We start from the raw sequence: 27273 nt of genomic DNA on the forward strand, positions 1-27273 counted from the left end.
ACCTGACTTAATTTTACAAAATAACAATACAATGACTCAGGTAGAATGTACTTTAAAAACAAACAAACTTTTGCACTCAGATTTTCTTGAAATTAATACTACTGATAGTAGGCCTTGTGGGTGGATCACATACTCAAAATTTCAGCGTTCAAGTCCCAGCGTTTCAAAAGTTATAGCCTTTTTAAAAATGTGTAAAACGCAGACCAGCAATTTACAGACCAGATTTTCAAATGCTAATAACTCTCTCTGTAATGATGGTATTAGCATGAAATTTGGAAACTACTTCCAAATCATACTTAGATTTTGCTGAAAGTTGAAAAAAAATATTTTTTCTAATAGATTGGATTGGATTTAAATTTTGCAAAAACTGTCAAATTTCCAAAAAAGAGGTCTTCAGATTCTAAAGTGTCATACACCAAAAGAAAGCTGAGAGTCTCCTCTATTCAACAAAAAAAAAAGTTTCTTGGACATATTTTCCTATCTCATTCTATTACGTTTAAATTTCACCAGAAAAAGCCAATTTTCCTTAGTAACCGCTGCTATTTTGCCTAGGAACCCCTATTTTGTAAGCTTAAATGATTATTCAGTATCAACATCAATATATAAAAAGCTGATAATTAATGTGGAGTAATTTTTTATTCAATAAAGCGCCGCGTTCACCAAAACAAGTATTTGTGCCGAGATTTTGTTCAAAGAAAATCAAAATAACGCAAGCAAAGCTGTGATAACTTACTGAAAGAAGGAACATAGCCAGCCATGACAAGCATCTACCTTCTAAATCGCGAGTCGCCATCTGCTACAAATTGAATAAGTGGAACTCCATAAAAATTTAACATTTTCATGACATTGTTTGCCAAAAATTGATGGTCTTGGTGTTGAAGGTAGCGATTGTTGGTGCTAATTAAAGCCACTTCTTGAACAGGTAGATTTTTACAACAATTTGAAACCATCATAGAGTAGACATATGTTGAAGTTGGTCTTCCAATGTTTTGTGCCTCTAGAAATATCTGATCAATACACGCTTTAGCATCGGCCAAGTTTATTTTGGGGTTCGGTTCGATGATCTCCACAATGATGTTGTCAGTCCCCATTGATAGTCCTAATTTCCAATCGGTGTATGTTTCAAATTGCACGAAACCAATGTACCCTGAGACAGTTTCTACAACACCGTAGACTTTTTGATTGGTCTTTGTGTCCTTCTGAATCTTAAGACCAGAAAAGAAATTTGGAATGTCAAATTGTTGATCAATGTTTCTCAGCATGAGAAATCGAGGCATTGCCGAATATCCATACACACATTTATCCTCTTGATTGAATTGGATCGATGGCTCTCGTCAATCATACAATTTGATACAAAGCCAATGTCCTCTAGTTTTGATACTGTTGATGATGATCATGGGATTGAATGACTTTTGAGGATAGGATCAATGTCTCGGATTGTCATCATATTTTCCTTTTCTAACATAAACCTGCAACTTCTTTCAACAGTTCCTTTAGAAAAAAAAATCAAAAAAATTTTACATTGTGTTGTATAGTCTTTTGAATAACTAATTACTCCGCAGCAGTTACCTAGAGACAAGATCATTTATCAACTTTTTTCTGGCTGAGGGCAGATAATTTATGTGAGTGGAGTGGTCAATAGTGTTGTGTTCACCTAAATAACTAAGGCCTAGCATAATACTACAATGAACTAACATCTTGCATATTAAAGATGAAAAAGATATGTCATAATTTGTTTTGAGTTGTATGAACGACTGATTGATTAGAATAAAATGTTATCTTGTTTACCTTTGATTCGTTCTCCCTTAGGATGAAATTTTTTTTTGGCATAAGTTTTATCGGGAATGAATACAAATAAACTCATGGAAATGGACCTTAAAGGAAGACAAAGGACCTCCATGGGGAAGTCCAAGAAATTAAAAAAAATTTCTAGCAAAGAGAGCATTACTTACGCCAAGAAAGGTTGAACGAATTTCTTTCAGTTGGTCCTCCCCAAATTTCTACTGTTGAACGCCATGGTCCATTTAATGTTTCGCTAATTCGATTGAAAACTCTATGTGAGCAATTGTGGTACATGTCCAACCAAAAATCTTGTTCCAATACAGAAAATGATTTCCTACCACTTGTTGAATTAGAAAGCATAGATTTGATGATAGCCTTTCTCATGTTGTTCAGCGAATGTTCTTTGGCAGATAATGCAACCAACAAGTCTCTCACCAAATCATGTTTCATGACATTGTCCAATTGAGTCTTCTGTTTTTCCAGTTGTTCTCTGACATATCTATCACTGTCTGCCAATCCTTTCAATTTTTCTTCAAGTTTTAGTATTTGAGCTTGGAGTGATTCAACTTCTTCTTTTTCTGACCTCTTCAAGTGCAACACTTCAAATCTTAGGTCCAAATTTTCTTTACGTAAAGTCTTTATTTCTCCTTTAAATAGAGACTCTTTGTCTTGGGAAAGCTGGGATTGTTCGTGTGTCGATTGTTCGTGTGTCGATTGTTCGTGTGTCGATTGTTCGTGTGTCGATTGTTCGTGTATCGATTTTTCGTGTGTCGATTGTTCGTGTGTCGATTGTTCGTGTGTCGATTGTTCGTGTGTTGATTGTTCATGTGTTGATTGGCTGGTTGGATGAGAAGAAACTGGCTTTGGAATGGATCTTCCATTCAAAGATTGAAAATATGAAGTCACACATTTTCGTTTCGGGTTTTGGAGATTCTTCGTCTGCTCTTCTTCCAACTTCTGCTTCAAGGAAGGTCTACCACCTTTCTTCAGCTTTCCTAAATAACAAGAGATACTTTGATGGGTGATACCTACCTGGATATAAAATTAAATTAACCCCTAAGTCTATTTTTGCACAAAATCCATGGAATGAACCCCCCAGCCTGCAGGGGGGGGCTACAACCAAATTCTTCCTGAAAAAGGCTGGGGGCTGGATTTTTTTTAATTTCAGGGGGTACCTATGATCTCGCACTTTTTTTATCACATTAATTTAAATCTTCACATTTTAGTCATCTTGTTAGATGTTTTGAGTCGAGAGTTCTTGCAATATAGTTTTTTGTTCAACTTGGAGAGGGAATGTTTGTAAACATAGAATTTTTTTTCATAGCAGTTATTTGTGGGGGGGGGGGGTGGGTTTAGGCAGGGCTGTAGGATTAGGGACCACTCACGGTAATACACGACCCACAGCATGTCCGGAACATGATGGGGCCAGTTCGGACCCTGTTCAGGTCACAAAAAAGCATGACTAATAAATTGGCCCAAACATTTGATTGAAATAAGACAGCAGTGTTGTTAGAAAACTTTCGAAAATCTAGCCCGAACATGGTCTGAACAAGTTCGGGCCTGCGCGGGCCATTTTTCAAAAAGTATTAATCCAGAGGCCTGAAAATGTTCGGACCATGCTGTGGGTCGTAATAATACAGTATAACTATTTTCAAAAAAAATCACCCCATGTATTTGCCCAATGAAATTGAGGGATTTGTTTTGACAACTTAGTCTCTAACTCTTCTAGCTCTGGTCGGTGGACTTTTGAAAAGAAATTTTAGTAAGTTTTCTCAGAGGTATATAGGCTTACCATTCATAAATTTTAAAAGAGATATGACTGGTGTAGTTATCAAAAATGTGATTGATAATTCACTTGCCTAAATTACACTCTATGCTATTGAATGACAAATTATTCCACATAAAAATTATCCGCCCTCAGCCAGTAAAAAAGTGATAAATGATCTTGTCTCTAGGAAATTTCTGTGGAGTAATTAGTTATTCAAAAGAACGTTGCGTTCCCCAAAGCGACTATTGCCTACCCACATCAGTCTGTCTGTGCAAAATCAAAACATTGAAACCTAAAATTTTCTGTAGATTATACATATAAGAAAAGGGCAATGGATTCGGGTTGATCATCATAATGATTAGCCAACATGCATATCCTTATATCCTGAAAAAATTTGGAAAAAGACATTACAACAGGGGATAAGAGGAGAAAATGGAAATTTTTCTTACCTTTTCCAGGTATCATTGTATTTGCCTGTATTTCTCTATTTCTCTCCAACAGAAAACCAATATAATAAATAACATCATTCACCAGCAGAATATATATAATTGCATTTTAATATTGATGTTTGAAGTCACAAAAAACTTCGCAACATGCAAGTGGAAATGAAGTGGTAATTTCAAAAAACTAAGCTTTGGAAAGCACGACGTTTCACCTTTCTCAGTTTCTCGCCGGAGTTCCTTGGTTGTAATTACTCAGATAAAATATCCAGCTTTTCGAGACTTTAGAAAACAGTGCTCGTGACCACGCATTAGCGTATTCATTTTAAGAAAAGGCCGTGTGGACCGCGCGGTACCACGAAAGCCCGCTGGAAAAGTGCGCACCGGACAGTCGGGTGTAGTCCGGTGCGCACTTTTGAAATTTACTTAAAAAATCACCGGACACAGGAAAAACAACACCGGAATGTCCGGTGAATCGGCAGGGTCGTGATTTTGTAATACTTTTGTAGTAGTTTCAAAAAATCTTCCTGGAAAAAGTATAAAGATATCTGCTCAATACAACTTTTCACAAGGTAAAATAAAAAAAAATAAAATAAAACTGTAAAGAGTAACATCGTAGCATGGACGTGGACTTAGTAACATAGGGGGTTACAGTGGTATTTAAAAGGGTAACACAGAGTATTTCATACAGAGCTTTTAAACTGAAAATAATTTGATGAGTTTTAAAAGATCCTTCTAGAATTTTTCAACAAAGGTATCCTGTGAAAAAAAGACCCTATTTCAATCATGAAGTCATAAAAACAATAACATATTGATGTGTAGTTTTGTAATAATTTAGTCTTTCTCCTCATTGTTTTGATTCTATAGTTTTGAAATATTACAATAAATGCGGACTTTTTGATAGTTTAGGATGTCATAACTAAAAGTGGTAAAGAATAAAATCCATTTTTACAAAAATATCACTACTTAATAAATTAACTACTAGTTTTCATTCATTCATGCAATCATGCAATGACTTCAAACCCCTTGAAACATTCCAATATTTAAACACAAACAGTCCTCCCGAGGGGAACCAAAGGGGTTGAACAGAGACATGACATATCAGTGATCATATCAGTTCTTCGAAAAATAGTGCACACGTAAAATAGGAATAGACTACGAAAATAAAAGGTCCAAATCCAAGTGCGTAGTGTAAAAGAAAATAGATATATACAAGATGAAAGACTAAGAAGAGAGAAAATCTGAGAGCGTGCGCTGGGCATGCAAGCGCTGCGACAGAGGCATGTGGAGGTACAGATATATAGCATCTGATTTCCAGTCACCCATCACTGCAATCGTGTCAAGTGGGATCCCAGCCTCTAATGCAAAAGAGGCTCCTCCATGCCGAAAATTCCTGAGACGAGGAAAGCCCAATGTTGGAGAGATGGTTCCGGAAAGAAAGCATGAAGTCTCTGTTGGTGAAAATCCTATTTGAGCCATAAAACGAGTCCCTCCAACAAAAGGCCTGAGCTTGGGGTCCCGCCCCAGGGGTCAACTGAAAAGTGTGGTTTACAGCCGAAACAGGACAAAGGGGAGAAGACATGGCAACCAAGGGTATAGTAACAGTGCGTTGACCCAGCTGCATAGTCTTGCTCCACCTGACCCTGATGTAAACTGTAGAAGGATCCAGGGTGAAGTCAGACCTGACAAGAAAGGTAGCAACCTCGTTCCCAGGGCCTGATTCTCACTTTTTTATAATTTTGATGGTCGTTTCGAATCGCCCTGGCAAAAAAGGATTGAGATTCGCTGACGTCAGCGAAAAAAAAGTTGAATTTCAACTATTTTTTCGCAAGCTTTCATTTTCTGGAAGATAATTTTTTCCTGCTGTTACCGTGGTTGCATTGACGTCACAGCTACTAAGAACCAATCAGAGAAGTAAATCGATCAAAACATTAGCTCATCGATGGTAGATGTGTATAAGTTTCTGTTCATGCATTTTTGGCCCTCCTCTAAAACGTTGAAAAAATGGCTGATGCCAATGGTAATGGAAAGATTGATAAGCCAGGCACCAGGCTGATAGAAATGGGAAGAAGGAAGCATACAGGTGATAGATGGTTCATATAAGAAGGTAAATGCTTTTTTAAAAACGGGATCCATTCATACTTGAAGTCAACACTTTTCATGTCCATGTATGATATTGAAGGTGGTGAAACTATAACCTTTTTGTACAACAAAAAAATAACAGGAGTTGGAGACTGTTAATTTGTTCCTCTAAAAACTTGGAGATTTCGTGTGAAAGCCATGTGATTTTTATTTTTGAGGAAATTGTTAAAAAATTCCTAAAAACTTGTAGAAAATGGTCTGTTTGTTTAGTTTAAGTTTAAACTTTCTTGCAACTGACAAAGGCTATGATATCTATAAAAGGTAAAATTTTGGGAATTCCCAGTACTTATCCCTGTAGGTTTGTTTTTATACAAAAATTTTCAGATTGAATTTGTTGTGATCTTAAGGTGGCAGAAAAACTCTGAGATCTGGAGATATGGTTCAAAACTGTGAGCCTCACAAGAAGTTTAGATTTAATTAGTTAAGAAAAATGTAAATGAACAATAGATTACTCGTAAAGATTTTGGGAGCTGATTTCTGATTTTTTACGTCTTTATTAAATGTTTCACTTTTATCTCAATTCAAATTGTTTTGACTTGGGAATATGGAAGATTTTTATTGCCAAAAACTGATAGTTTGATATCTCTGATAATACAGTAGAGTAATCCATTCTTGGTTTTCTTGTAACTACATTGCTTGACCAAATCTACGTGTATTTCTTCTGAAATCAAGAAAAAGTACCAGAGTTTGTTTGGCAATTGTTTGTTTCAATTTATCTGAAAATTATCAAGACAAGGTGAAGCTTGATGCTGCAGATCAAATCTGTGTTTAGACTGGACTCACCAACCTTTATGATAGACGTTAGGTGATCAGGATGGTCCATTGAATAACTAATTACTACAGCACAAATTACAGCTACTGTTGCCTAAAGATGAAATAATTTATCCTGTTTTGACTAAGGACAACTCGTGTATATATGATGAAGTAATTTCCCTTATTCAATAGAACATAGTGTTAGCCTAAAGGTCTATCATAAGGGTACAGCCTGTTTATTCTGTTATTGAAAATCTATTTTGATCCAAAAGACGCATCAACGTGTAAGTGTATTTTACAAAGAGGCTTACAAATTTTGTGTCTTGACACTTAATTGTGTTGTTAATTCTAGTGATAGAAAGAAATAATTTTCAAAATATTCTTGATACGAGGTTTAATCTTTTTTCACTTTTTATCCTATATTATATTACAAAAGGATATGATGTTCATAATTGGGCATGTAAATTTTTTCTGGTGCTATAAAGGGCCTTTTAGAAAAAAATCAGGCAGGTTATTTTGGAATATTTTTATGTGAGTCAAACTATTTCTACAGTAGGAGAGAACTTAGCAAATCAAGCACATGCATATGTCAACAAGCTCTTTTCTGATCTTTGAAATATCTTACTCCACTGTTTTCATTCAGAAAAATCTTTTTACTTCTCCAATTCTCAGAATTCGAGGAAATTATAACACACTGTAAACTAAAAGAGCCCATATATTATGGATGAATAAATCACTCTGATTAAGAACAAGTTTAATAGCAATATTTTTCGCAGGAACTATGTGGAACTAATGCGTTTTTCGGTGTCTACTCTTGTGTCTAATTGTAGGGGTTGTTGGAATAAGCAGGGGAGTTGGTACTTTGGGAGAAAATCCACAAAATGGGGAGGTCAATATTAAGGGATTTTGGGGTGGTTTTCCCAAAAACCCCTAGGAGAATGAATGTTTTGGTTTGGGACTTTTTCAGGAAAATTTCATAAAATTGGGGTTCATTATAAAATGATTTTGGGGGGATTTTTTTCCCGAAAAATTGCAAAGTGACCTCCTTTAAGCGCAAAAGAGTACTGCAAAAATTAGTTCCACGGAATACAATCTTTATACTAAAAATCCTCAAAAGCCTCTAGGAATATGAAAGGGTTTGAGCAAAAAGTGGGTGGCAACAGTGAAAATCATTTCCGCAAAATGTGCCAAGTAAAACCTCAAAGTATTTTTTTGTAATAACTTTCCGAAATTGAGGTATCAGAATTTAAAATTTTTTTAAATGGGTTATTACAGGACAATAGAAGGATCCCACATGCCAAATATTACAAACCATCTGATTACACTTATTATGGATAAGACTCTTCCAAATAGGCTAGAACTTTGTCTGCAAAGTAGCTATTTTTTCTGATAAAGAGCTTAAATTGCTGGTTTCAATTTTCATGCAATGCTTTGAAATAAACTGACTTAAAAAATAATATTTGCGAGCAGATTCTTTTTAAATGCACACATTTGTTATGCTTTTATCAAAGAATTATTGCAATACAGACTGTATCTTTATAAAGTTAATCATAAAGACTGGTGCGTCCAGCCAAACACAGATTCGATCTGTAGCTCTCACTGCACCATATTAAAATTATCCATGCCACATTGTTAGCTTTTTGAATTATATAATATTAGTGAAACGGGGACTCGGTCAGAAGGCTGTTTATGCAAACATAATTTGCAGAGACCCCCTTTATACCCATCCATCCCCCTTTCTGTGAAGGAATTTTATCCCCCCTCCCTTTCTTACAGAAAATCCGTTTTGAAGGAAACTTGCTCTATGCACCACCAAAATTATTTAAAGAGTACAAAGTATATGCAGCCATTACAATGAAACTTTGCTAGTTTTATCAACCTACACTTTTGCCATCAATCACATTTATTCTTTTAAAGGGACATAAAAGTAGTAAAATATAAACATTGTGCGAACCACGTGTCATTAAAGAGAACAATTAAAATCACGTGTCCAAAACAAACTTGTAAAACAATTGAACAATCAAAATTAGCCATATTTGGTTTGATTTTTTATTTTGACATGTGACATTTGTTTTCATTTTGTATCCGCTGCATACAGTTTGTTTACAAATTTCGCAAGTCCTGTAAGTCCCTTTAAACAAACTGACCATATTTGTATATAATCAGATTGGCCAAAATTTTCAAACCCCCTTTATTATTTTATTTCCCTAAATTCTCACCCCACCCCAGTTTTTTTTGGCAAATCCTGGTACTGTGCCCCCTAGAAAAGACCCCCTGGAAAGACCCAAGAAAAGTTGGCATCCTCTTTTAATAGGGGGTAAAAGGGGGTGCAAACTACGGGAAAATTTGAACATGCAAAGCCCAAGAATGTTCAATTGAGATTTATTGTCATCTCATAAAATTGTATAGTCAATAGTGGCAGTAGCTATTAGTGGCAGTGGCCCAAAAAGAAGCGTGCTTGCTGTCAGAAAGTTCCAAATGCTGCCGGATGCGGTAAAGAACATCAGTCGTAATAGGAAGTCTAGGCACTGGATGGGATCCGTTGGTGCGTTTGATACCTTTGAGAACCGAGCTCAAAAACCAATTATCTGCCAAGGAATTAACCAAACCATAGTCCTTGTGGAGTAGGCCAACATAACTAATGTAGACGCAAACTGACTGGGGCAACAAAAATCGAGCCAAGTAGGCAGCATACAAACAAAGATGCACCGTAGAAACAGGAGCGGGTGAGATGTTCAGCATGGAGCAAAAACGGAGGTAGGTCTTACGGTGAGTACGATAGGCCTTGTGTGTATTGGGGGCTAATGTAGCCTGTCGATAAAACAAAACATCGTTCAGGAGCGAAGACGCGATGTCTTGCCCTAAAAAACAGATGAGAAGCAGAGTCTAGAGTGAAGCAGCCCCACCAAAAAGAAAACGAGCAAGGGGACATGTGCCCCAATGCTGCAAGGTTCACAGAGTTAGGACCGTACCAGTAGAGCAAATGTTGAGCAAAGGCCTGAAGGTGACAGGGAAAGTGGAGACGTGAAATGTGGTCCGCAAGGACATTAAGTTTACCAGGAACATGAAACACCTTGATACTAAAGTTGAAAGTAGCTAAGAGCCAAAAGGCGTCTCTCAGGTGGGACATCATGTCTGGATCCTTAGTGGTACCTTTGTTCAACATTGCTACCGCTGCTGTGTTGTCGCAGTGAACGTGGACCACCTTATTCTGAAGAAGGGGAGCCCATCGTTTCAGGGCAAGGACAACACATAAGGCCTCCTTGTAATTGATGTGAGAACCAGAAAAGGGAGGAGTAGAACCAATCTCCTTGAAACTCAGCTCCGATACCCGTTGAGCTTACATCAGTATGTAGGTCAACAACCGGGCGGGGGTCATGAAAACGACAGAACCCATTGAAGACCTCCAAGAACTGAAGCCACCAATCAATATCCTTGAGAAACTCCCCACTAAGACGACACTTTGCAGATTGCTTCGGCAGAGTGTTCATCAAGTCCAGGATCCTACGAAGAAATGTCCTACCACCAAAGACAACCTTACAGGCCCAATTTAAGCGTCCGGCTAACTGCTGGAGTTGTCTTTTGGTAGTCCTCGTTTTTGATCGAAAGGACTGCAAGAAAACCTTGAGGTCGACAAGTTTCTTTGCGGAGAGAGAAAGGGTTAACTTAACCGGATCAATCTCTACTTCCAAGAATACTAATTTCTGACAAGGGGGTACTAGTTTGGAGGGGCTGAGTGTAAATCCCAGCTCCAATGAGAGGCTACGTAAGGTCATATAAGCTGCCTCACACTCCTCTTGGGTTTTCCCGATTACAAGAAAATCATCAAGATAGACAACCACATCCTTGAAACCACGACGGGACATCATGCGGCGGACCGATTGAGTAAGACGATGGAATATACCTGGGGCACTACTGCCTCCAAAGGGTAAGCGAGTATCAACAAAGTAGGTAAAGTGACCATCTCCTGTGAACTTCCACTTTAACCCTAGAGCATCATGGTTGGCCGGGTGTACAGGAACAGACCTGTAAGCACGACGAAGGTCAACTTTGGCAATAAAATAGTCCTTCCCTATCAGTTTGGTGACATCATTTAAGATTTTGAAAGGACTGCTTTTCAACAGAAATGTAGGAGTTAACTCCTTTGCCCGGAGGCATTGAACAGTCATGAATAATGCGAATGTCATCAGAATCTGGCTTTGGAACAGCTCCAAGTGCACTGACAATTGATGGCTTAGAATTAACAGCAACATAATTACCGGCCACAATCTCCTCGAGGATACTCTTTAAGGATTGGACCAGTGGCAGAAGAATAGTTCTCCATCTCCACTGGAGTGAAAGAAGAATCTGAGGGCAAGAGCTGAAATCCATTTCCGACCCCTTCGAGAATGAAGGCCCGATCTGGATCATCCCTAAGTTCCCTCTCCCAAACAGAAAGGACAAGCGGAGATGAAGACAAAGACAACGGAGAAAGAGGTCATTGGCCCGGAGGACCTACCTCTAAAGACGAGTGAAGGCACCCTTGGTGATTCTTCCCACAGGCCTGCGAACCAACTTTCCGGTTGCAAACATGGAAGTACTTACAAGGGGACCTTTGACAACCTTTTTTGCTGTTGTACAACCTGCATATTTCTTCCCCGTTTGGAAGGCGTGCAACAATGAAGGATTTCGAGTTGCTCGACTCGCCGGGGTTATACGATGAGTTATACCCAGCCCCTGACGCAGTAGATTTCGCAGCCCAGCGCGGAATAAGAAGAACTTCGTGTAGGTGACTATGATCAGTACTCCATGGGTAGCCATATGTGTGCTGCAAAACTCGAAATTCATCATCATAATGCAGCACAGACTGCCACGAGCATTTAGTCGCCATTTCAAGAACCTTCACAGAGGCAAGGTATTCCCTAATCTACTGCATGGAGGGAAGCTTACTTGAAAACAAAAGTTCATAAAAAATTCTAAGGTCAGCTATGTTAAATTGTTCTACTGTAACAGACGACAGTTTCGGTTTTGTATCTTGCAGAGAAAGTTTTAGAACACAGTTATTATCACTTGCAAACACTTTTTCTTCTTCTGAAGGACGTAGCCTCGAAACAAAATCAACTATACGAAGAGGCTTACCACGAGTTGGATCATTCGTTCTTGTTGGACGTAGCAGGATCTCGCTTTGGTTGATTGTTGGACGTTGAGGATGGAGAGTGGATTGTAAATCGAGATTCTGTTGGGTTCCCACTAAAGGTGAAGGACGGATGTTGTTGTAGTTTGGGGAATCCGAAGGAATGCTTGATCCAATCCAATAGACGTTTGGGAGATTCCCTGGCGGGCGGTTGATATGGGCGCTAATTGTGGAGCTGATGAAGAAGGGAGGGCGTTTGAAGATTGGGCGGTTGAAACTCGAGAGGGTGCAGCTTGTCTACTGGCTCTCAAACGAAGAATTGCCAGTCGTTTGCTTTCAATTTCTTCGGCCGACCTTTTTTCTTCCTCCTCGATATCATGCCTGAGGGTTTGTTCCTCATTTTCCAATAAAGATAGTTCTTCCCTTAGCATATCAATTTGGCTATGGGCGGCAGGAAGTCCACTTCGCTCATCCAAAATGGCAGATCTTCGTTGTAGCTGCCGTGAATCCCTTGTTTTTGGACTGGATTCAGGCGTAACGTTCGGTGGTGAGGCTGACATCCCTGTGCAATTTGGTCCAGGTATGCCAAAATCATGTCTTACTCTTTCAATGTGACACCCAGGGCATTTTGAAGCTCTGGCAGATCTGGATTCAGTAGACTTTGGTGACAGTTCAGTGGAAGACATATTGATGGATACAATTAAGGATTAGCAGCAACTAAAATCAGTAAGATTGTGATGATAGTAGTTGATAAAGTTAGCAAATTATAAAAACAGCAGTACAGCAAAATGAAGAACTGAAAAGGACTGGCCAGGTACCCTGTTCTGCTATATGTATGGGAGTCTGAAAGAGAGGCTAAATGGGAAATCTGAGCCCAACAGGGCAGATACAAATCAAAACAAACTGATGTATCTAAATTCTGATATACCTACATATATCAGACACTATAAGGCAGCTATCACGAACCTCTCCGGATGCATTTCATTTTGCCAGTAACATGTTCAAGAATTTTGAGGAAAATGCTGTGAAAGAGCTTATTTCATTTTGAAATTAATTAAAGTGTTTGAACTGAATAATGACCACCAGCAGCAGTGAATTTGAAATTTTCTACTACTGACTTAAAAAGATTAAAAATAAAATGGAAGTGTATTTTCTGATTGCTGCCTAAGCATGTAAAATTTAATGTCATTAAGCATCACATGTCACACACAAAACATCACATGTACCACCAAAACATTCACAATTTGTCCCCCTTCTTGTGTTGCATTATATTATACGTAGCTACATAATATTAATATTGAATCTTGCTGGGAATCTGGTAATGTTTGCGTTTGCTTGATCTCAAACTACAACATCGTTGTCGTGTTGAATAATAGACCTTATTTTTCTAAAAAAGCGATGTGTATTAAAATAGAATTTCCTCGAGGAGTTCCTAAGAGATATTATTTGTAATACACTCGAAACAATCCCACAATGCTTTTTTAGAAAAGTCAAAAACTCTGATAAGGTCCATTAATAAATAATGTGTCTGTTCTTCGCAGCATACCTCCTCAACAAATGTTACTGACCACAAACACCCAATATTCGATAGCGTATGCATGATCTTAAAAGCATTTACTCAAATACACTTAACCGTGTATAGACAACATGACAAAAAAATCATTGTTCGGCTGAATGTAAAGTTTAACCATGGCATGGCATTTCCAATTTTTCAATAGTTTTCGATGAGATCAATTGATGTAGTAGGAATGGTTACTCCAATCAATTGTCACAAAAATGTGCCATGCAGTATGGATGCCACAAGGTAAACAACCATCTGTCAAACCATTGCATTTATCGAAAATTTCAAGTTGACAACAAAAGAAAACAGCCACACACATTGTCACATTAGCAAGTGGATGGTAAGACAGCTCTCCTCTCCCAGAGGAAGTGGTAAAAAACCTCAAAAATGATACTCGAGTAAAATTTCCAATAAGTGTGAACAGCAGTAACGTTATTTTACAAGCAAAAGATGCCTTCCAGCCTAAGAAATCAGCAGGATCCTGCCTTGACAAAAATCGCCATCTTTGTTTCGCAAGTCTGCAAAAGTGAAAGTAGCAGCAACGACATAAAAACAAACATCTCGCACTTCACAGCGATTCTTGTTTCCGTTTACGCCGTTCCGATTCCTTCGATTAAGAAGAAATCGGTCACGGCAAGATATTCGCGACTCACAGGAAAATTGCAAGGTCAGCTAAATTTTCCGTACAAGCTGAAATGTAAATTTCAACCACCAATCAGTTGAGTGTTTAAAACAAAAACGGCAAATATTGCCGAAAACGGCAATTATTCAAAAGGTAAAATGCTAAGTCAGCAGAAAAGTAAATAGATAAAATTTGCCGTTGTCGTTTTAGCCTAGACCACGCCACTGCCAAATTAATTCGAAAATTAAAGTATAACAACAAGAAAGAGTCATTCATTGAATCAGAAAAATCTACTGTAGCAATGGATTTCAAGAAAATATTTATTGATAGCTGTGAAGAGTTCAAAGCAAACGTGAAATCAAAGGTGAAGGAACACAACAACTTCAGGGTTTCTGCAGAGGATGTGGTAAAGAAAATCCAGAACTATCCCATCCACCGTCAAATTTTTAGTCGTGTTTTAAAGTTGGTCAAATTAAGACTTTGAGATTGAGTTTGAAGATATTTGGAGATGGTATAATTAGGGTCAACCAGCATAAAGATATTTCAATTGTTGTGCCCCTTTTTTATGCTACTGTTGCAACGCTGCAACGCAGGACTTAGATCGGGGAGATTTGGTTCTACCAGTATGCAACCTTCTGCCATTTTCTGAGCACACTGCTGCTGAGGAACAAAATATTCAGGTATTTGTTCCTAGCAGCTGTGATAATGATGAACTCGGGGAAGGAGGCGAAGTCTCCCTCTTTGATCTTCTTCCTGCGTGCCCAGATGTTCTCCCTGAAAATCGAACACCTGGGTATAGCATCAGCATGTCAAAGGGTGACAATTTCACTAGCGTTAGGGAAGGTCATGGTTTGTTGGTGGGAGATTTCCTGGTTGTCCGTGGTAAAAACTATAAAATAATGGAGATACAACCAGATGATGGCTGTGCCTCTATTTACCAAAAAGAAGGCTCTCGTAACATGGTCTATGTGGATAGATCTTTTGAAAATAACAGTGAAAAACAGCCACTCCGTTTCCGTAAGATGATTTATCTTAGAGGTAAATTAATTTCTGTTTCTGCTTCAAGTCTGTCAACTTTTCGTGGCATCGCAATCAATTTCAAAGACAGTAGAAATAAAGATTATAATCATGGCGTCATGGAACTGAGTTTTAGCTGCGCTGTATTCAACTCGCTTGGGTACTACACAAGGAACTTGGCAATTGCGGAGGCTGATATTTTACAGTAATCGTGAAATGGGGTAAAATGCAATTGGTGGAGGACAGTAGATATTCGTAAAAAAATCACCTACATACCATAATGACGCAGTATATTCTGTGCACAAGATTTTCTTTTCTGTTTTCCTCGACAATTGTATTTTACCAAATTTGACGGCGAAAGTTTTGTTTATATTATGTATATAGATAAGTGCTAAGGACAAGCTAAGGACAAACTTAAGGACAGGCTATTGAATGAAACACATATTTTTAAATGGGATTTACTTTGAAAACAGGAAACTTTCATTAATATCTTTCTTCGCCCTTTTGGTTTTCAAATTTTGCATCGTGTGTATTTTAAATTGTCATGGTTAAAAATTTATGATAGAAGTTATTGTTTCTCCGGTAATTTTTTTTGATGACTTTTTTCTTATATTACCATGTAAGTGAGACATTCAAGGGAGGGTAACTTTCAGCAAGATAAGCTATATATAATGACAAGTTTTTCCACTGAGTTGTTTTTCTAGGTCAATAGCTAAATACAGTGTAACTTAATGTTTCATTTTGCAGTTGTAGTTTTTTTTAGATTTTTTAGATATTTTTCAGATAGAACAAAAGGTTGCAGCTTATGTTTTTCTAAGTTTGGAACCAGTTTTAAAGTAAAAACAAGAATGAGTTTTGTTTACCTCTTTTCTTTTACTCAGTTTGTTAATCAATTTTTTAAACTTTGAAAACTTTTATTTTGAATTTTCACTTTTATACTTTGTTTTCCAACTAAGGCGTTGTCGTGCTAAAAGGTGCTTAGGCGCTTTATCCTATCTGAATTATATAGTGGGGGACTGGAAGTCTGAATATGTTTTCGGGAATTTTCAATAGGTATTTGAATTTAAACTTTCTATTGCCCCTCTTCACAGAAAGTTTTTAAAACTTTCTTTGTTGAGTACAAGAGAAAGCGACCAATTCTCTCTATTGATAAATTCCACTCTATACTAAGCCTATTTTTACGATATTTTCAATTTTTAGCAAGAAATATTTTGAGCAAAAAATGACTGAATATCCGAATTCTGCATCAAATTTAAAATAGTCCAATTAATATACTTGTTTAATCATGCCCTGGCCACTAAGCGAACTCGCCAGAGTACAGATACTTACTTTATTTATGATGAAATATTTTATAAAGATTCATATTTTTGCTTAGTGAAGGTCTGACCCTCGTCATGAAGTATTTTGAGTTTTTTTATTTTACTATATGTAAATTTTGCCAAATTATGCTTTTTTAAGTGAGATGAGAAAGTAAAATTTGACTGTGAGAAAAATTAAAAAAATAAAATATTTCTTACATGGCAAATTACGCTAGGGAATTTTGACGGAAGATATTTGAAATGCAGTATTTAAAGGCAATGGAAAAATTGCTTTCTTTGTTAAAATAGACGTAGCGCATCTAAAAAAATACCTCAATGGAACCGATTTTAAAATAAATAATTGTAGGAATAAGGTAGAAATAGAAAAAATAACAATATCATAAATAAAAAAATACTATCATTTAATTCAATTTAATTTTCCTCGTTTTCTGACTCAGGAAAACTTTCAATTTGGGGCTGTTCTGGGTGGTTAGGACAGTTCTTGTTGTTTTTATTGTGACCTGGAATCTTGCAGACAGAACACTTCTTCTTGTTTTCTGTAAAAATACTCTCTGGGTAGTAGAGCTGCTTAACGCGAAGAACCCTTGTAACTGTGAGGAATCTGTCCTTGCTTAAATTTGTGCTGTCCATTTCTAATGTTTTGATCAATTTATTGAGATGCTCACCAGCATTACAATTGAAATAGCCGTAGCTCCAGCCAAGTGTTTCCCCATAAAATTTTATAATTCTACTCACATGATCACGCAAAATGTGTAAATAAGGTTTTCTTTCTGTACACTTGCCGAGAGAACATCTTTTAAATGCGACAAAAAAAATTTCTGCGCGTTCTTGAAATGTGCGCACACGGTTCTGATTATATGTTGTGGACCGTATGTCTTTGGCGAGATCACGAAACATCCGATAAAGTTTTATGACAGTTTTCATTTTCTGAAAACTCTTATCTCCCAATTTTTCGTTTGGCTTTAAAAACATCAAAATAAACTTCTCTATATTCAATTCGAATTGTTTACAGTCCCTGCCAATCATCTTCAGAGTTGAACTCCCATCATAGTATTTTTTTTTACTGGATATTCAAAAATTAGTTCAAACATTACCTTAAGGGAATAAATTAATGCGAGAATAAATTAATGCGAATGACACCTCAAAAATTTTAAGAATTGCGGGATTAAAAATGCGGATTAGGGCCAAATTTGCATTAATAAATTCCGCATTAATTAATTCCCTTAAGGTAACTATCCTTTTTAAATCTTAAAATTTTTGTTCTTTTCAGTGTTTATTGTGAAGAAAATAGGGGTTCAGTCAATAACTTATACTAATGAGAAAAATATAACCAACTCTAAAGTTAAATCTGAAATGCCTTAAAACTCAAAATGATCTTAAATATAATTTCATGAAAATATACCTTTTAAAGTAGGAGTTTACTTGAAGTGCTAGAAAGTGGCACCCTATTTGACGCAAAGCATCTGGGATGACCTCCTGTTGCTTTCGATCTGTCACCAAATCAAACAACTAATTCCACAGGTAACGTTGATGGGCCAAGATTAGGTGAAGACCACATGGAACCACAAGAAGCAATTCAAAGCAGTCGAGCAGGGGTTTCGCCTAGAATAAAAATAAATTTTATTAGGCTAAGGATATCATACAATTTCATGCTCGCTAATTTGTACTAGTAATCACACGTTTTGGAGTACAATTAACGATTAAAATCACAAGTAACAAGGAGAAAATAGCAATCTGTCTGAATCCGAAGAACGAGGATCAATACAATCACTTTCTCTTTGTTACAAGTTATTTATCGTTAAATTGTACGACAAATCCTGCGATTCCTGGTTAATCGTCAACGTTTTAAAGCAATGAATAGTCATAAAATTGAAAATGAAAGCAAAAATGCAATTAGTTTGCTTACATATTGACCGTAATGGCTTTGTTGAAAACTTGTGAAAAGTTTTGTCCCATGATCAGGATGTTCTCCCAAAACATCGATAGCTTGCTCCCCTGAAAATTAAGGCAAGAAGTAATTAAAAAATTTAGAAAAAAAATTAAAAAATTGCATTTCGCAGGAACTAATTTTTGCTTTTTTCAAAATTAGAACCCGCAAAATACAATTTTTGCTACTTTTATTAAAAAAATTGATCCCCTAGGAAAATGAACGAAATCTGTCCAAAAAAGGCAAAACCGTGAAAATTAATTCCCGCAAAATGCGATTTTTTAATTTTTTTTTTCAACAGCGAAATTTAGTTCCAGCGAAAATTACAGCAGTTTTATTGCTAAAGATAATTGAAAGAAGAACTGAAGTATTTCAAATGTGATAAAATTTATAGAATTGAGAATTGGCTGAAGTTGAACCTGCAAAAATGATATCTCCAATGGTTTGTTGTCTTTCTTGATACTCTTTCTCTAGCCGCAAACGTTTCTCCTCTTCACTCTCGTTTTTCTTCACAGGTCTGTCTTTACCCCACTGGTCGATATGCATTTTGCAATAGAAGCACTCATACAGACTCGTGCAAGAGCACTTTCCCAAAATCTCTTTCACGAAACTGAGATCCGCACACAAGAAAGGAATAACATTAAACTTTTCCCAATTAAATTCAAAACCATTGAAGAGCAGATCTTTTATTTCACTGTAGTGGAGTTTTCCATGTATGTCAAGATTTTCTCTCGATTCTGAGCCTCGAAACAATGATGCAATAAACTGACCATACGGTGAAAGGAGTAACTCAGAATTATTAAGAAATGAAAAAGACATCTGCTCTGTAGGAAATTTGCTTGCAGCTCTGTAATTGTCACCTGTGAGTCTAATAAATAGCGTCTTGAGATTTGGATCCAAGTGACCATAAAGAGAACTATTCAACTTTTTAAGTTCATTGAAAAATTTATTTTGCACTTTTGCATCAAAAAATACCATTGTGTTAAACCAAGGCTTGCTTTTCAAAACAAATTCAATGGTGCTTTTAACATCACAGCCACAAGACATGCATTCATCTTCAGGACAACAACAGTATCCTCTTACAATTGGCCCTAAATCTAATGCCTGGATGTATTTTTGGGTGCTTTCATGAGAAGGAAGTTCCACACCATGACATTTAAAAATCCTTTTAATGTTATTGTAACCTCTTTGAGATAAATCTGAGCGACTCGTTATCAACTCGGCAGAATGAATTTCAGTGAAAATTCTTTTGGGAGGGGCTTTGAGAAGTTTTTTCTCAAGTTTTCGTTTGAAAACATCATTATCATCTATTGCATTCTCAACAAGATCTGGTTCCTTCTCCAACAAATAAGACACGTAACCTGAAGAAAAAAAATTACGTAACAAAAATGGTACTGGTTACCTGGTTATTATAATTTGGAGGCAGAGTTATTCATATATAATTTTTAACCTCAGTTAATAGGAAAAACCCAAAAGGAAGTTATATACCTGAGGAATCCCTGCAACAAAAAAACACAATCTAAACATTAGTTTTTTGCATATATACCTGTCTCCTTGTAAGTTACTCTCACATGTCTCAATTAAACGTACAACTGTACGTTTACTTTTTTCGAGCTGAATTTTCCTGCCTGTATATACCTTATATACCCACCTTTATACTTTTTCCCCTCCTCTATGTTTATTTATTGTGACCTATACATCACCCAGTTTTTCAATAATAATGACCAAACAAAATAAAATTCAGTTTTTCCTTTTAGAATACTCACTTTTTATATCTCCAAAGCTTGCATGTTTGACTACATTGTTAATCTTTTCATTACGATTATCAGCTGACTTTTTCCTTTTAAAATCTTCAGTCGGTCCTGCATTACGGTGCCTTATGCTAACAATATCTTGAAGTGGCTTGTCCTCGGCAAATCTGTTCTGGTTCAACTTTTCTGGATGACTCAGTGCAGAAAAAACTTCTTTGTAATAAAAACCAAAAAACTCCTGGCCTGACCAATTCTTTGTCCCAACTGGACCAATATGATTCAAAATCAATGTTACTGTTTTGCTGATGTTCTCTGTTTCTACGACTTGTTTTTCAGTTTCACAAATGAACAACGGTAGTGTTCCGTTAGCTTTGATCTTACACGTGACCAAAACATGCTTACCTTCTTTTGTTTAAACTCCACGATGAGCGGTATACCCATCACGTAAAAGATAACGCACGCCATCTTTATAACGCTCATAAAACGAGGAAAACTCTCCCACAACAACCTTGCCAAAAGTCTGCACTCCTAACCAAGAAAACTTTTCAGTCATGTGATACTGACTGAACTGAGGAATGGGAGATGAACAATAATTACTTTGACTTTTATCACTGCTAGCATTATGAGATCTGCGCTTTTGACTAGTTGCTACAGTGTTCAGTAGGATTTCGGAAACATGTTTGCGGTCAAATCCAAAAAACTTTGTTCCTGACCATTTGTGCGGAGTTGGCACTTCCAGTTTTTGAAGAATATTATTGGCAACAACTGTTGAGTAGAGGACAAATTCTTCACAGTGCTTAGTGGAATCAATGTTGCATTCATTATCAATTCTATAAGCAGCTATTGTGAATGTTGGCTTTCCGAGAAAACTTTTTTTCACAGTACAGTCAAGTTTGTAAAGACCTTCTTTTCCTCGCACTACTCTGGCAGCTGTATAACCATCAAACACTGGGATATTAGCTGCAGTTACAGACCACACTTTAGGAATTTGGCCAGCTCCATCCTTGACAGGAACTCCAATAGAAGTTACTGCTAGCCACATAACATGGCCCTTTTCTTTTTGTAAAAATTCCTTGAGTTTTGGGATGCTGTTCATTTTCAGATTTTTAAATATATTCTATGATTAGAGAAGAAAAAAATATTAAAATACCTTCATGGATCTTATAAAGTCGTATATCAAATGCCTACAGAGCATAATAATTATAAAGTGCGAACATTCCAGCAAATCATAAATACAAACAAAGTCACCTACATTTTCCCGGTCAACACCGCTTAGGCAGCCATTTTGAATTCATTTTCAAAATATTTTCAAATTACCGGCGGAGCGATCCAGAGATCCCGAGATCCCTAGAAATCCCCTTTCAGATCGCGCAAAAAACAAAGGAATAATTAGTTAATAAAAGCATGAATTATGTTAATAATTTCTTTAAACCAATCATATAGAGTAGAGTTTGTTACTATAGCAATAATTGATAAATACGGATAGTTAGAACAGCGGAAAGAGCCGGAAAAAAATAAATATGCAGAAAAATTACGAATCCAAAGTGACGCGCGCTAAGCAAAGGCGCAATCTCGGTAAATCGCCGTGCTTGATTGGATAGTCAAACTCGATATAATTTTAAAAACACTTTTATTTTATAAAATAAAGAAAAGTCTACTTTGCTCGGGATTTTTTCGGTAGCATTTCTCGAACATATACAAATTTACGTCCCGTGTATGCAGATCTTGCCAAAGGATGCGGAACGCGCGTTTGAGCTGAGGATCAAATCCTGCGAGGCTTGGCGTACCAACTCTTTCAATGAGATTTGCAAACGAAAATTTACTGTTAATTATAAATTGTATGAGAATTTTCTCTAAGCAAACAAGAAAGAGCACAGCCAGTTGTTTTAAACATCATATATACGCAAAAATTTCTCTAGCTTGAATTCCCCTTTAGGCACTCACTGAGGAAAATCATTTAATCTAAAAAATCTTGAATCATCTCTTTTCAGATGAAAAAAGCAATATTTAAATCATGTCACGTCTGCAGGAAAGCCTGTTCAATAGAAAGGGATTTAAACTATGTGGATTCAAGAGGAAAGAAATTCAATCCACGTGATGAAATCAACAATCTGTCGCTTAAAATAAGAAATTCAAGCCCATATGTATGTGAAGATTGTAAGCGTCTTAAAAGTAGACAAGACAGTAGACTAACTTTTGAAAAAACAGATAAATTATTGAACGAAATAATAAATAACTATCCAACAACAACAAATAAACCGGTACAAGATCAGATGTCTTCTCCTATACAAGTACCAAGTGAAAATTTGCGCCCTTCACCTTTTTGCCAATCAAACTCATAAGAAATTCAAGTCCATATGTATGTGAAGATTGTAAAAAGCGTCTTAAAAGTAGACAAGGCAGTAGACTAACTTTTGAAAAAACAGATAAATTATTGAACGAAATAATAAATAACTATCCAACAACAACAAATAAACCAGTACAAGATCAGATGTCTTCTCCTATACAAGTACCAAGTGAAAATTTGCGCCTTCACCTTTTTGCCAATCAAACTCGGTTACATTACAGAATGACTGCTCTTCAACAGATTATCACCTCTATAGTGCAGCATTCATCGTACACGGTGAGAAAAATGGTATCATTGTTTAATGTTAGATAACAATAACAAACAGATACATGAATTATAAAATTGTGTGCTACTGTAGATATTTTCTTGTCATTGCTTTGATCCTCGAGTTTTAAAATTATTCAACATGGCATCGTTTTTACAAAAAGATTTAAAGTCAATTAATTTGAAAGACATGTAGATGCAACTCCTTTTGTTTGTAAAATTTGTAAATAGCGGCTTACCGGTTTCCTTTCCAGAATTCAATACTCAGACTGAAATCCATTCGCCTTGCTGTTTCACATCGTACTCACTATCGGAAACTTGTCCAGTATGGAACATACATACATACATAGGTGCGTCCGATTCTTCAATTCGGTGACATGACGAAATTTGTTTTCCAGATGTGCCTGTCTGCCATGACTGTTTTTAACTCGTTTTAATTGAGTCCAGTGTCAGATTGGATGACGTCCTTTAGAGTAATGTTTGGGCGTCCTCTTCTTCTAGATTCTTCAGGCGTCCAGAATAACAGTGAACCCGAGGGTTCATTATGTCGAAAGACGTGACCAGCAAGTGCTAGACGCCTTCTTTTGATGATATTTGATAAATTGGGAATTTGACCATAAAGTTGTTCATTGGTCAGGTGTGCTCTCCAGGAGACGTTTTTTACTCTTCTCAACATTCGGGTGTATGTCCCATCAATTTTCTTGATCAGGGCTTTTGTCATGGCCCAAGATTCACATCCGTATAGCAATATTGACTCAACCGTAGATTTGAACAGACGTATCTTTGTCGAAGACTTGATACGCGAGCACCAAACCCTTGTAAGTGAGTTAAGGGCTCCCCAAGCTTTGGCAATACGCGTGTTGATTTCGCGTGTGGTGTTTGTGTAACCACCAAGGTAGACGAAATCATCAACCTTTTCTATGACGTCTCCGTTCAATGAATGAATGAATGGTGTTGTTTGATGATGGGTTGATGTGCATAACCTTTGTCTTCCCAGCATTCAGAAAAAGACCGATAGTCTGGGTGGCGATCTCGACTTTGTGGAGAAATGCCTCAGCTTTGTTAATGGTATCCTCCATGAGGGCAATATCGTCGGCAAAAGCGAGTTCTGGTAGAAGTTCAGGAGGGGTTCTGCGGCTTCTCCTTCTCTTCAATGTTAAGCCATCGGTTGGACCAATAGTTGTTCGGAGTGCGTAGTCAAGACAAACAATAAAGAGGAAGGGAGCCAGGGGGTCACCTTGCAGGACTCCTGCATCTATCTCGAAGATATCAGTGTTACCTTCTGGTGTTATGACGAGGGCTGACGTGTTTTCATACATAACTTTGATTGCAGATACTATCTCGGGTGGAATTCCATACGAAGCCAAGATTTTTAGCATCTTTTTCCTATCGATGGAATCAAATGCCTTTTTAAAATCAATGAAGGTGATGATGGCTTCTTTTTTGTGATTTTGCAACTCTTCCGTTATTCTTCTCAGTGCTAGAAGATGTGAGGAAGTTGATTTACCAGGGCGGAAGCCGTTTTGGTTTGGTCTCAGCAAGGTGTCAATTGTTGGACGAATTCTGTTAAGAATGAGTCGGTTGTAGACCTTTGATGCAATTTGGCTCAAGCTTATACCACGATAGTTTGTGCATTGAGTAAGATCGCCCTTTTCGGGAACTGGGACGATTCCGGATATTCCCCACTCATCTGGGCGTACTCCGTTGAAGGTTTCAATGCAGAATTGCCTGAGATATTTCTGCGAGTTAGGTAGCTTCCAGACATCTAAGGTCAATCCATCTAGACCTGGAGCTTTATCAGATTTCATTTCTTTAAGAGCTGTCGTAATCTCGTCCTCAGAAAATTCACCAGTTTTAATATCTGGGTTGATTTCGAACTGCTTGACTGCTGTAAAATCATCCGAATCATTGTTTCTATTCACAGAGAGGAGGTTTTGAAAGTGATCTTTCCATACTTTAAGGCGATCTTCTCCTTGAATAAATGTAATTGATCTCTTTTTCCCAGACAGTTCTTTGATCAAATTCCAAGCATCACGGGAGCTGTTTTGGTTCCCTTTTTCAAATTCAGTAAGAGTTTGATTGATCTTTTCGTCTTCTAGTCGATCATACGTCTGGCGTTGTATATTCTGATGGTGTTGTACAGACTGCACTGAAGCTCGAAGGGTGTTTGTGCGTGCTGATACCATGTCTTTGTGATCAACGGCAGGGGAATTGCGTTTTTGGCGAGTAGGTAATTTCTCTTTTCCAACATCGTTACAAATAGAGACGAATGATGAATAAGATTTTTGGGCGATAGGTAAATCGTTGAACTTTGAAGAGATGGAATTATCTACTGCGACCGCAAGTTCGTTATCGTATCTCAGTGCTTTCCAAAAAAGATTTTTAGATGGTGCAGTTTTAGGGGCACGAAGACTCAGTCTAATTTTAGCTGAAACGATATTGTGATCACCACCAATAGTCACGGATGATGTATGAGCTTGACAGTCACGGAAGCTGTTTCTCCAACGTTTTCGGTATAAGATGAAGTCGATTTGGGCCAAGTGACCGGCTGGATGTCTCCACATCCATAGTTTTCGCTCCGGTTTCTGGAACAGTGTGTTGCCTGCTAGAAGGTTGTGTTCTTTTAGGAATTCTTCCATCAATTCACCATTTCGGTTGGCAACTTGATGATAGGAGAATTTGCCAGTTATCCGTGCATTGAAATCTCCGCCAATGATGAGGTTGCTGTGAGGAGGTACGGTTGATATGACATTGCTCAATTGCTCGTAAAAAGTTTCAACTTCCTCAATCGAAGCATGATTGTGAGGTGAATAGCAGCTGATAATAACCGTTTTTGGGTTACCACTGAAGGTAGCAATCAGGATGCGGTCGTTCACCTTTTTGATGGAAGAGAGTAGTGGTAGTAAAGATTTCTTGACTGTGAGGCCAATCCCACCGATTGTGGCGTTGATGTCGTTTTTGTACGCTGATGCTGTGAATAAAATGCTTTTACCAATATCATAACTAATTAGTTCAGGGTCGTTCTCTTTGTGAAGGATGCGGTGCTCTTGGATACAAATCAGCTGCAGGTTGAATTTGTTAATGTGAAGATCAAGTTCATTACGAGCAAAATTCGAATTAAGCGAGCGACAATTTAAAGTCCCAATGTTATAAGATCTTTTTAATCGAAAGATCCCTTTTTTGGACGAGAAGTCGGAGTTTGGCCGTCCATTCAGATTTAGGCCAGACTCGTCATCAGTAGCCGTTGAGCTGACACTCGACCTATTCAAGGGCAGAGAGTCACGGGCTTTAACCGTGGTGCTGTTTCCGAACTTCATCATGTTTTCTAATAGCTGGTATAGCTGTGATGCTTCGCTAGAACTCTCACAGGCGCAGTGTCTTTCTTGAGAAGAGTGAAGTTCCCCTACCATTGACCATAGTATGGTTCATCTGCCAGGCGAACGAGCAACAGGAACTGGAACATCGATTTGTAGATGACCACCCCCTGAAGTAGAAACCATTCCTGCCTCCCGAATTGAGTATCACTATATTCGTCAGGCCTCTCCCCTTCGACCTGTTCGGTTAGGTAAAACCTGCCAGGAGTAAACTCCCGCCGACATAGCTCTCCGGATCATTAAAGCACGCAAGCAACCCCACCGCGTCAAGGTTTAGCGATAAGGGGTGAATGAAGTATGGAAAGGATCATGATATTCCATTGAAGAGAAGTATTGCATTTGAAAGCAAGAAGGTGCACCAGCAACATTTGGAGGAGTGTACTCTTACTGGAGATGAGGTATTCTAAATCAAGAAATTTATATTTAAAAATGTGAAAATATATATTTCTTAGCACAAGGCACATAAGTCGTGACGAGAATTATTTTAAAATACTCATGGAGAGAAAAGCAAAATAAAGAAGCTTGGTAGTCTAAAACATTATTTTGTCTATTTGTGTTCAGTTATCCTTGCTTGAGGGACAAGATATGAATGGTACAGTTGGTAGAAAGAATTTTGACAATCTTAAAAGTAAGCATTTCAATAATTCTCAACAGTTTTAGGATCTGTAGCACCAGAAAATCTCTTTACAGTGTGTAACGAAAGAAGAAATCTTTAGCCTTTGCTACCAAATTTCTTTCAATTTTTGAATTTCAATTGTGATTGATAATCCAATGTTTTTTACTGTAATACCTATCAAAATGTCTCCTATTTAGGTTCCAGCCCAACAAAAGACACACAAGCTGAAAAGAATGTTGATTTAATTAGAATTTTATTTAAATATGCTAAATATATTTTGTCTATTTATAGAACCAAGTCCTATCAAACCTGTTAACGAAAGACAAAGTTTATATGAAAACAATGATAAAGAATATGAAAATGGTTCTAAGGTGAACATCAGTCTCTATAAAATTTCTGTGGGAAAATCTTTTGACATTGGTAGTTTCAAATTTCAGTTTTAAATATTCCATTTGGAAAACCAATTGATTCCATTCA

The 27273-nt window shown here is 37.2% G+C and overlaps 1 protein-coding gene across 1 annotated transcript; it reads right to left on the reverse strand.

The window, feature by feature from the left end:
* Positions 1–1335: 1335 nt before the first annotated feature.
* LOC136811945 (coiled-coil domain-containing protein 89-like) lies at positions 1336–2823 on the reverse strand (the record flags this gene model as incomplete). The annotated part of the gene is made up of 2 exons (XM_067068553.1): positions 1336–1491; positions 1953–2823. Coding segments are annotated over 2 exons (969 nt in total), but the record flags the coding sequence as incomplete, so codon positions are not given.
* Positions 2824–27273: the final 24450 nt, after the last annotated feature.

The sequence above is a fragment of the Clytia hemisphaerica genome, unplaced genomic scaffold (assembly GCF_902728285.1).
Source record: "Clytia hemisphaerica strain Z4C2 unplaced genomic scaffold, Clytia hemisphaerica genome assembly, whole genome shotgun sequence".
Classification (NCBI taxonomy): Eukaryota; Metazoa; Cnidaria; class Hydrozoa; order Leptothecata; family Clytiidae; genus Clytia; species Clytia hemisphaerica.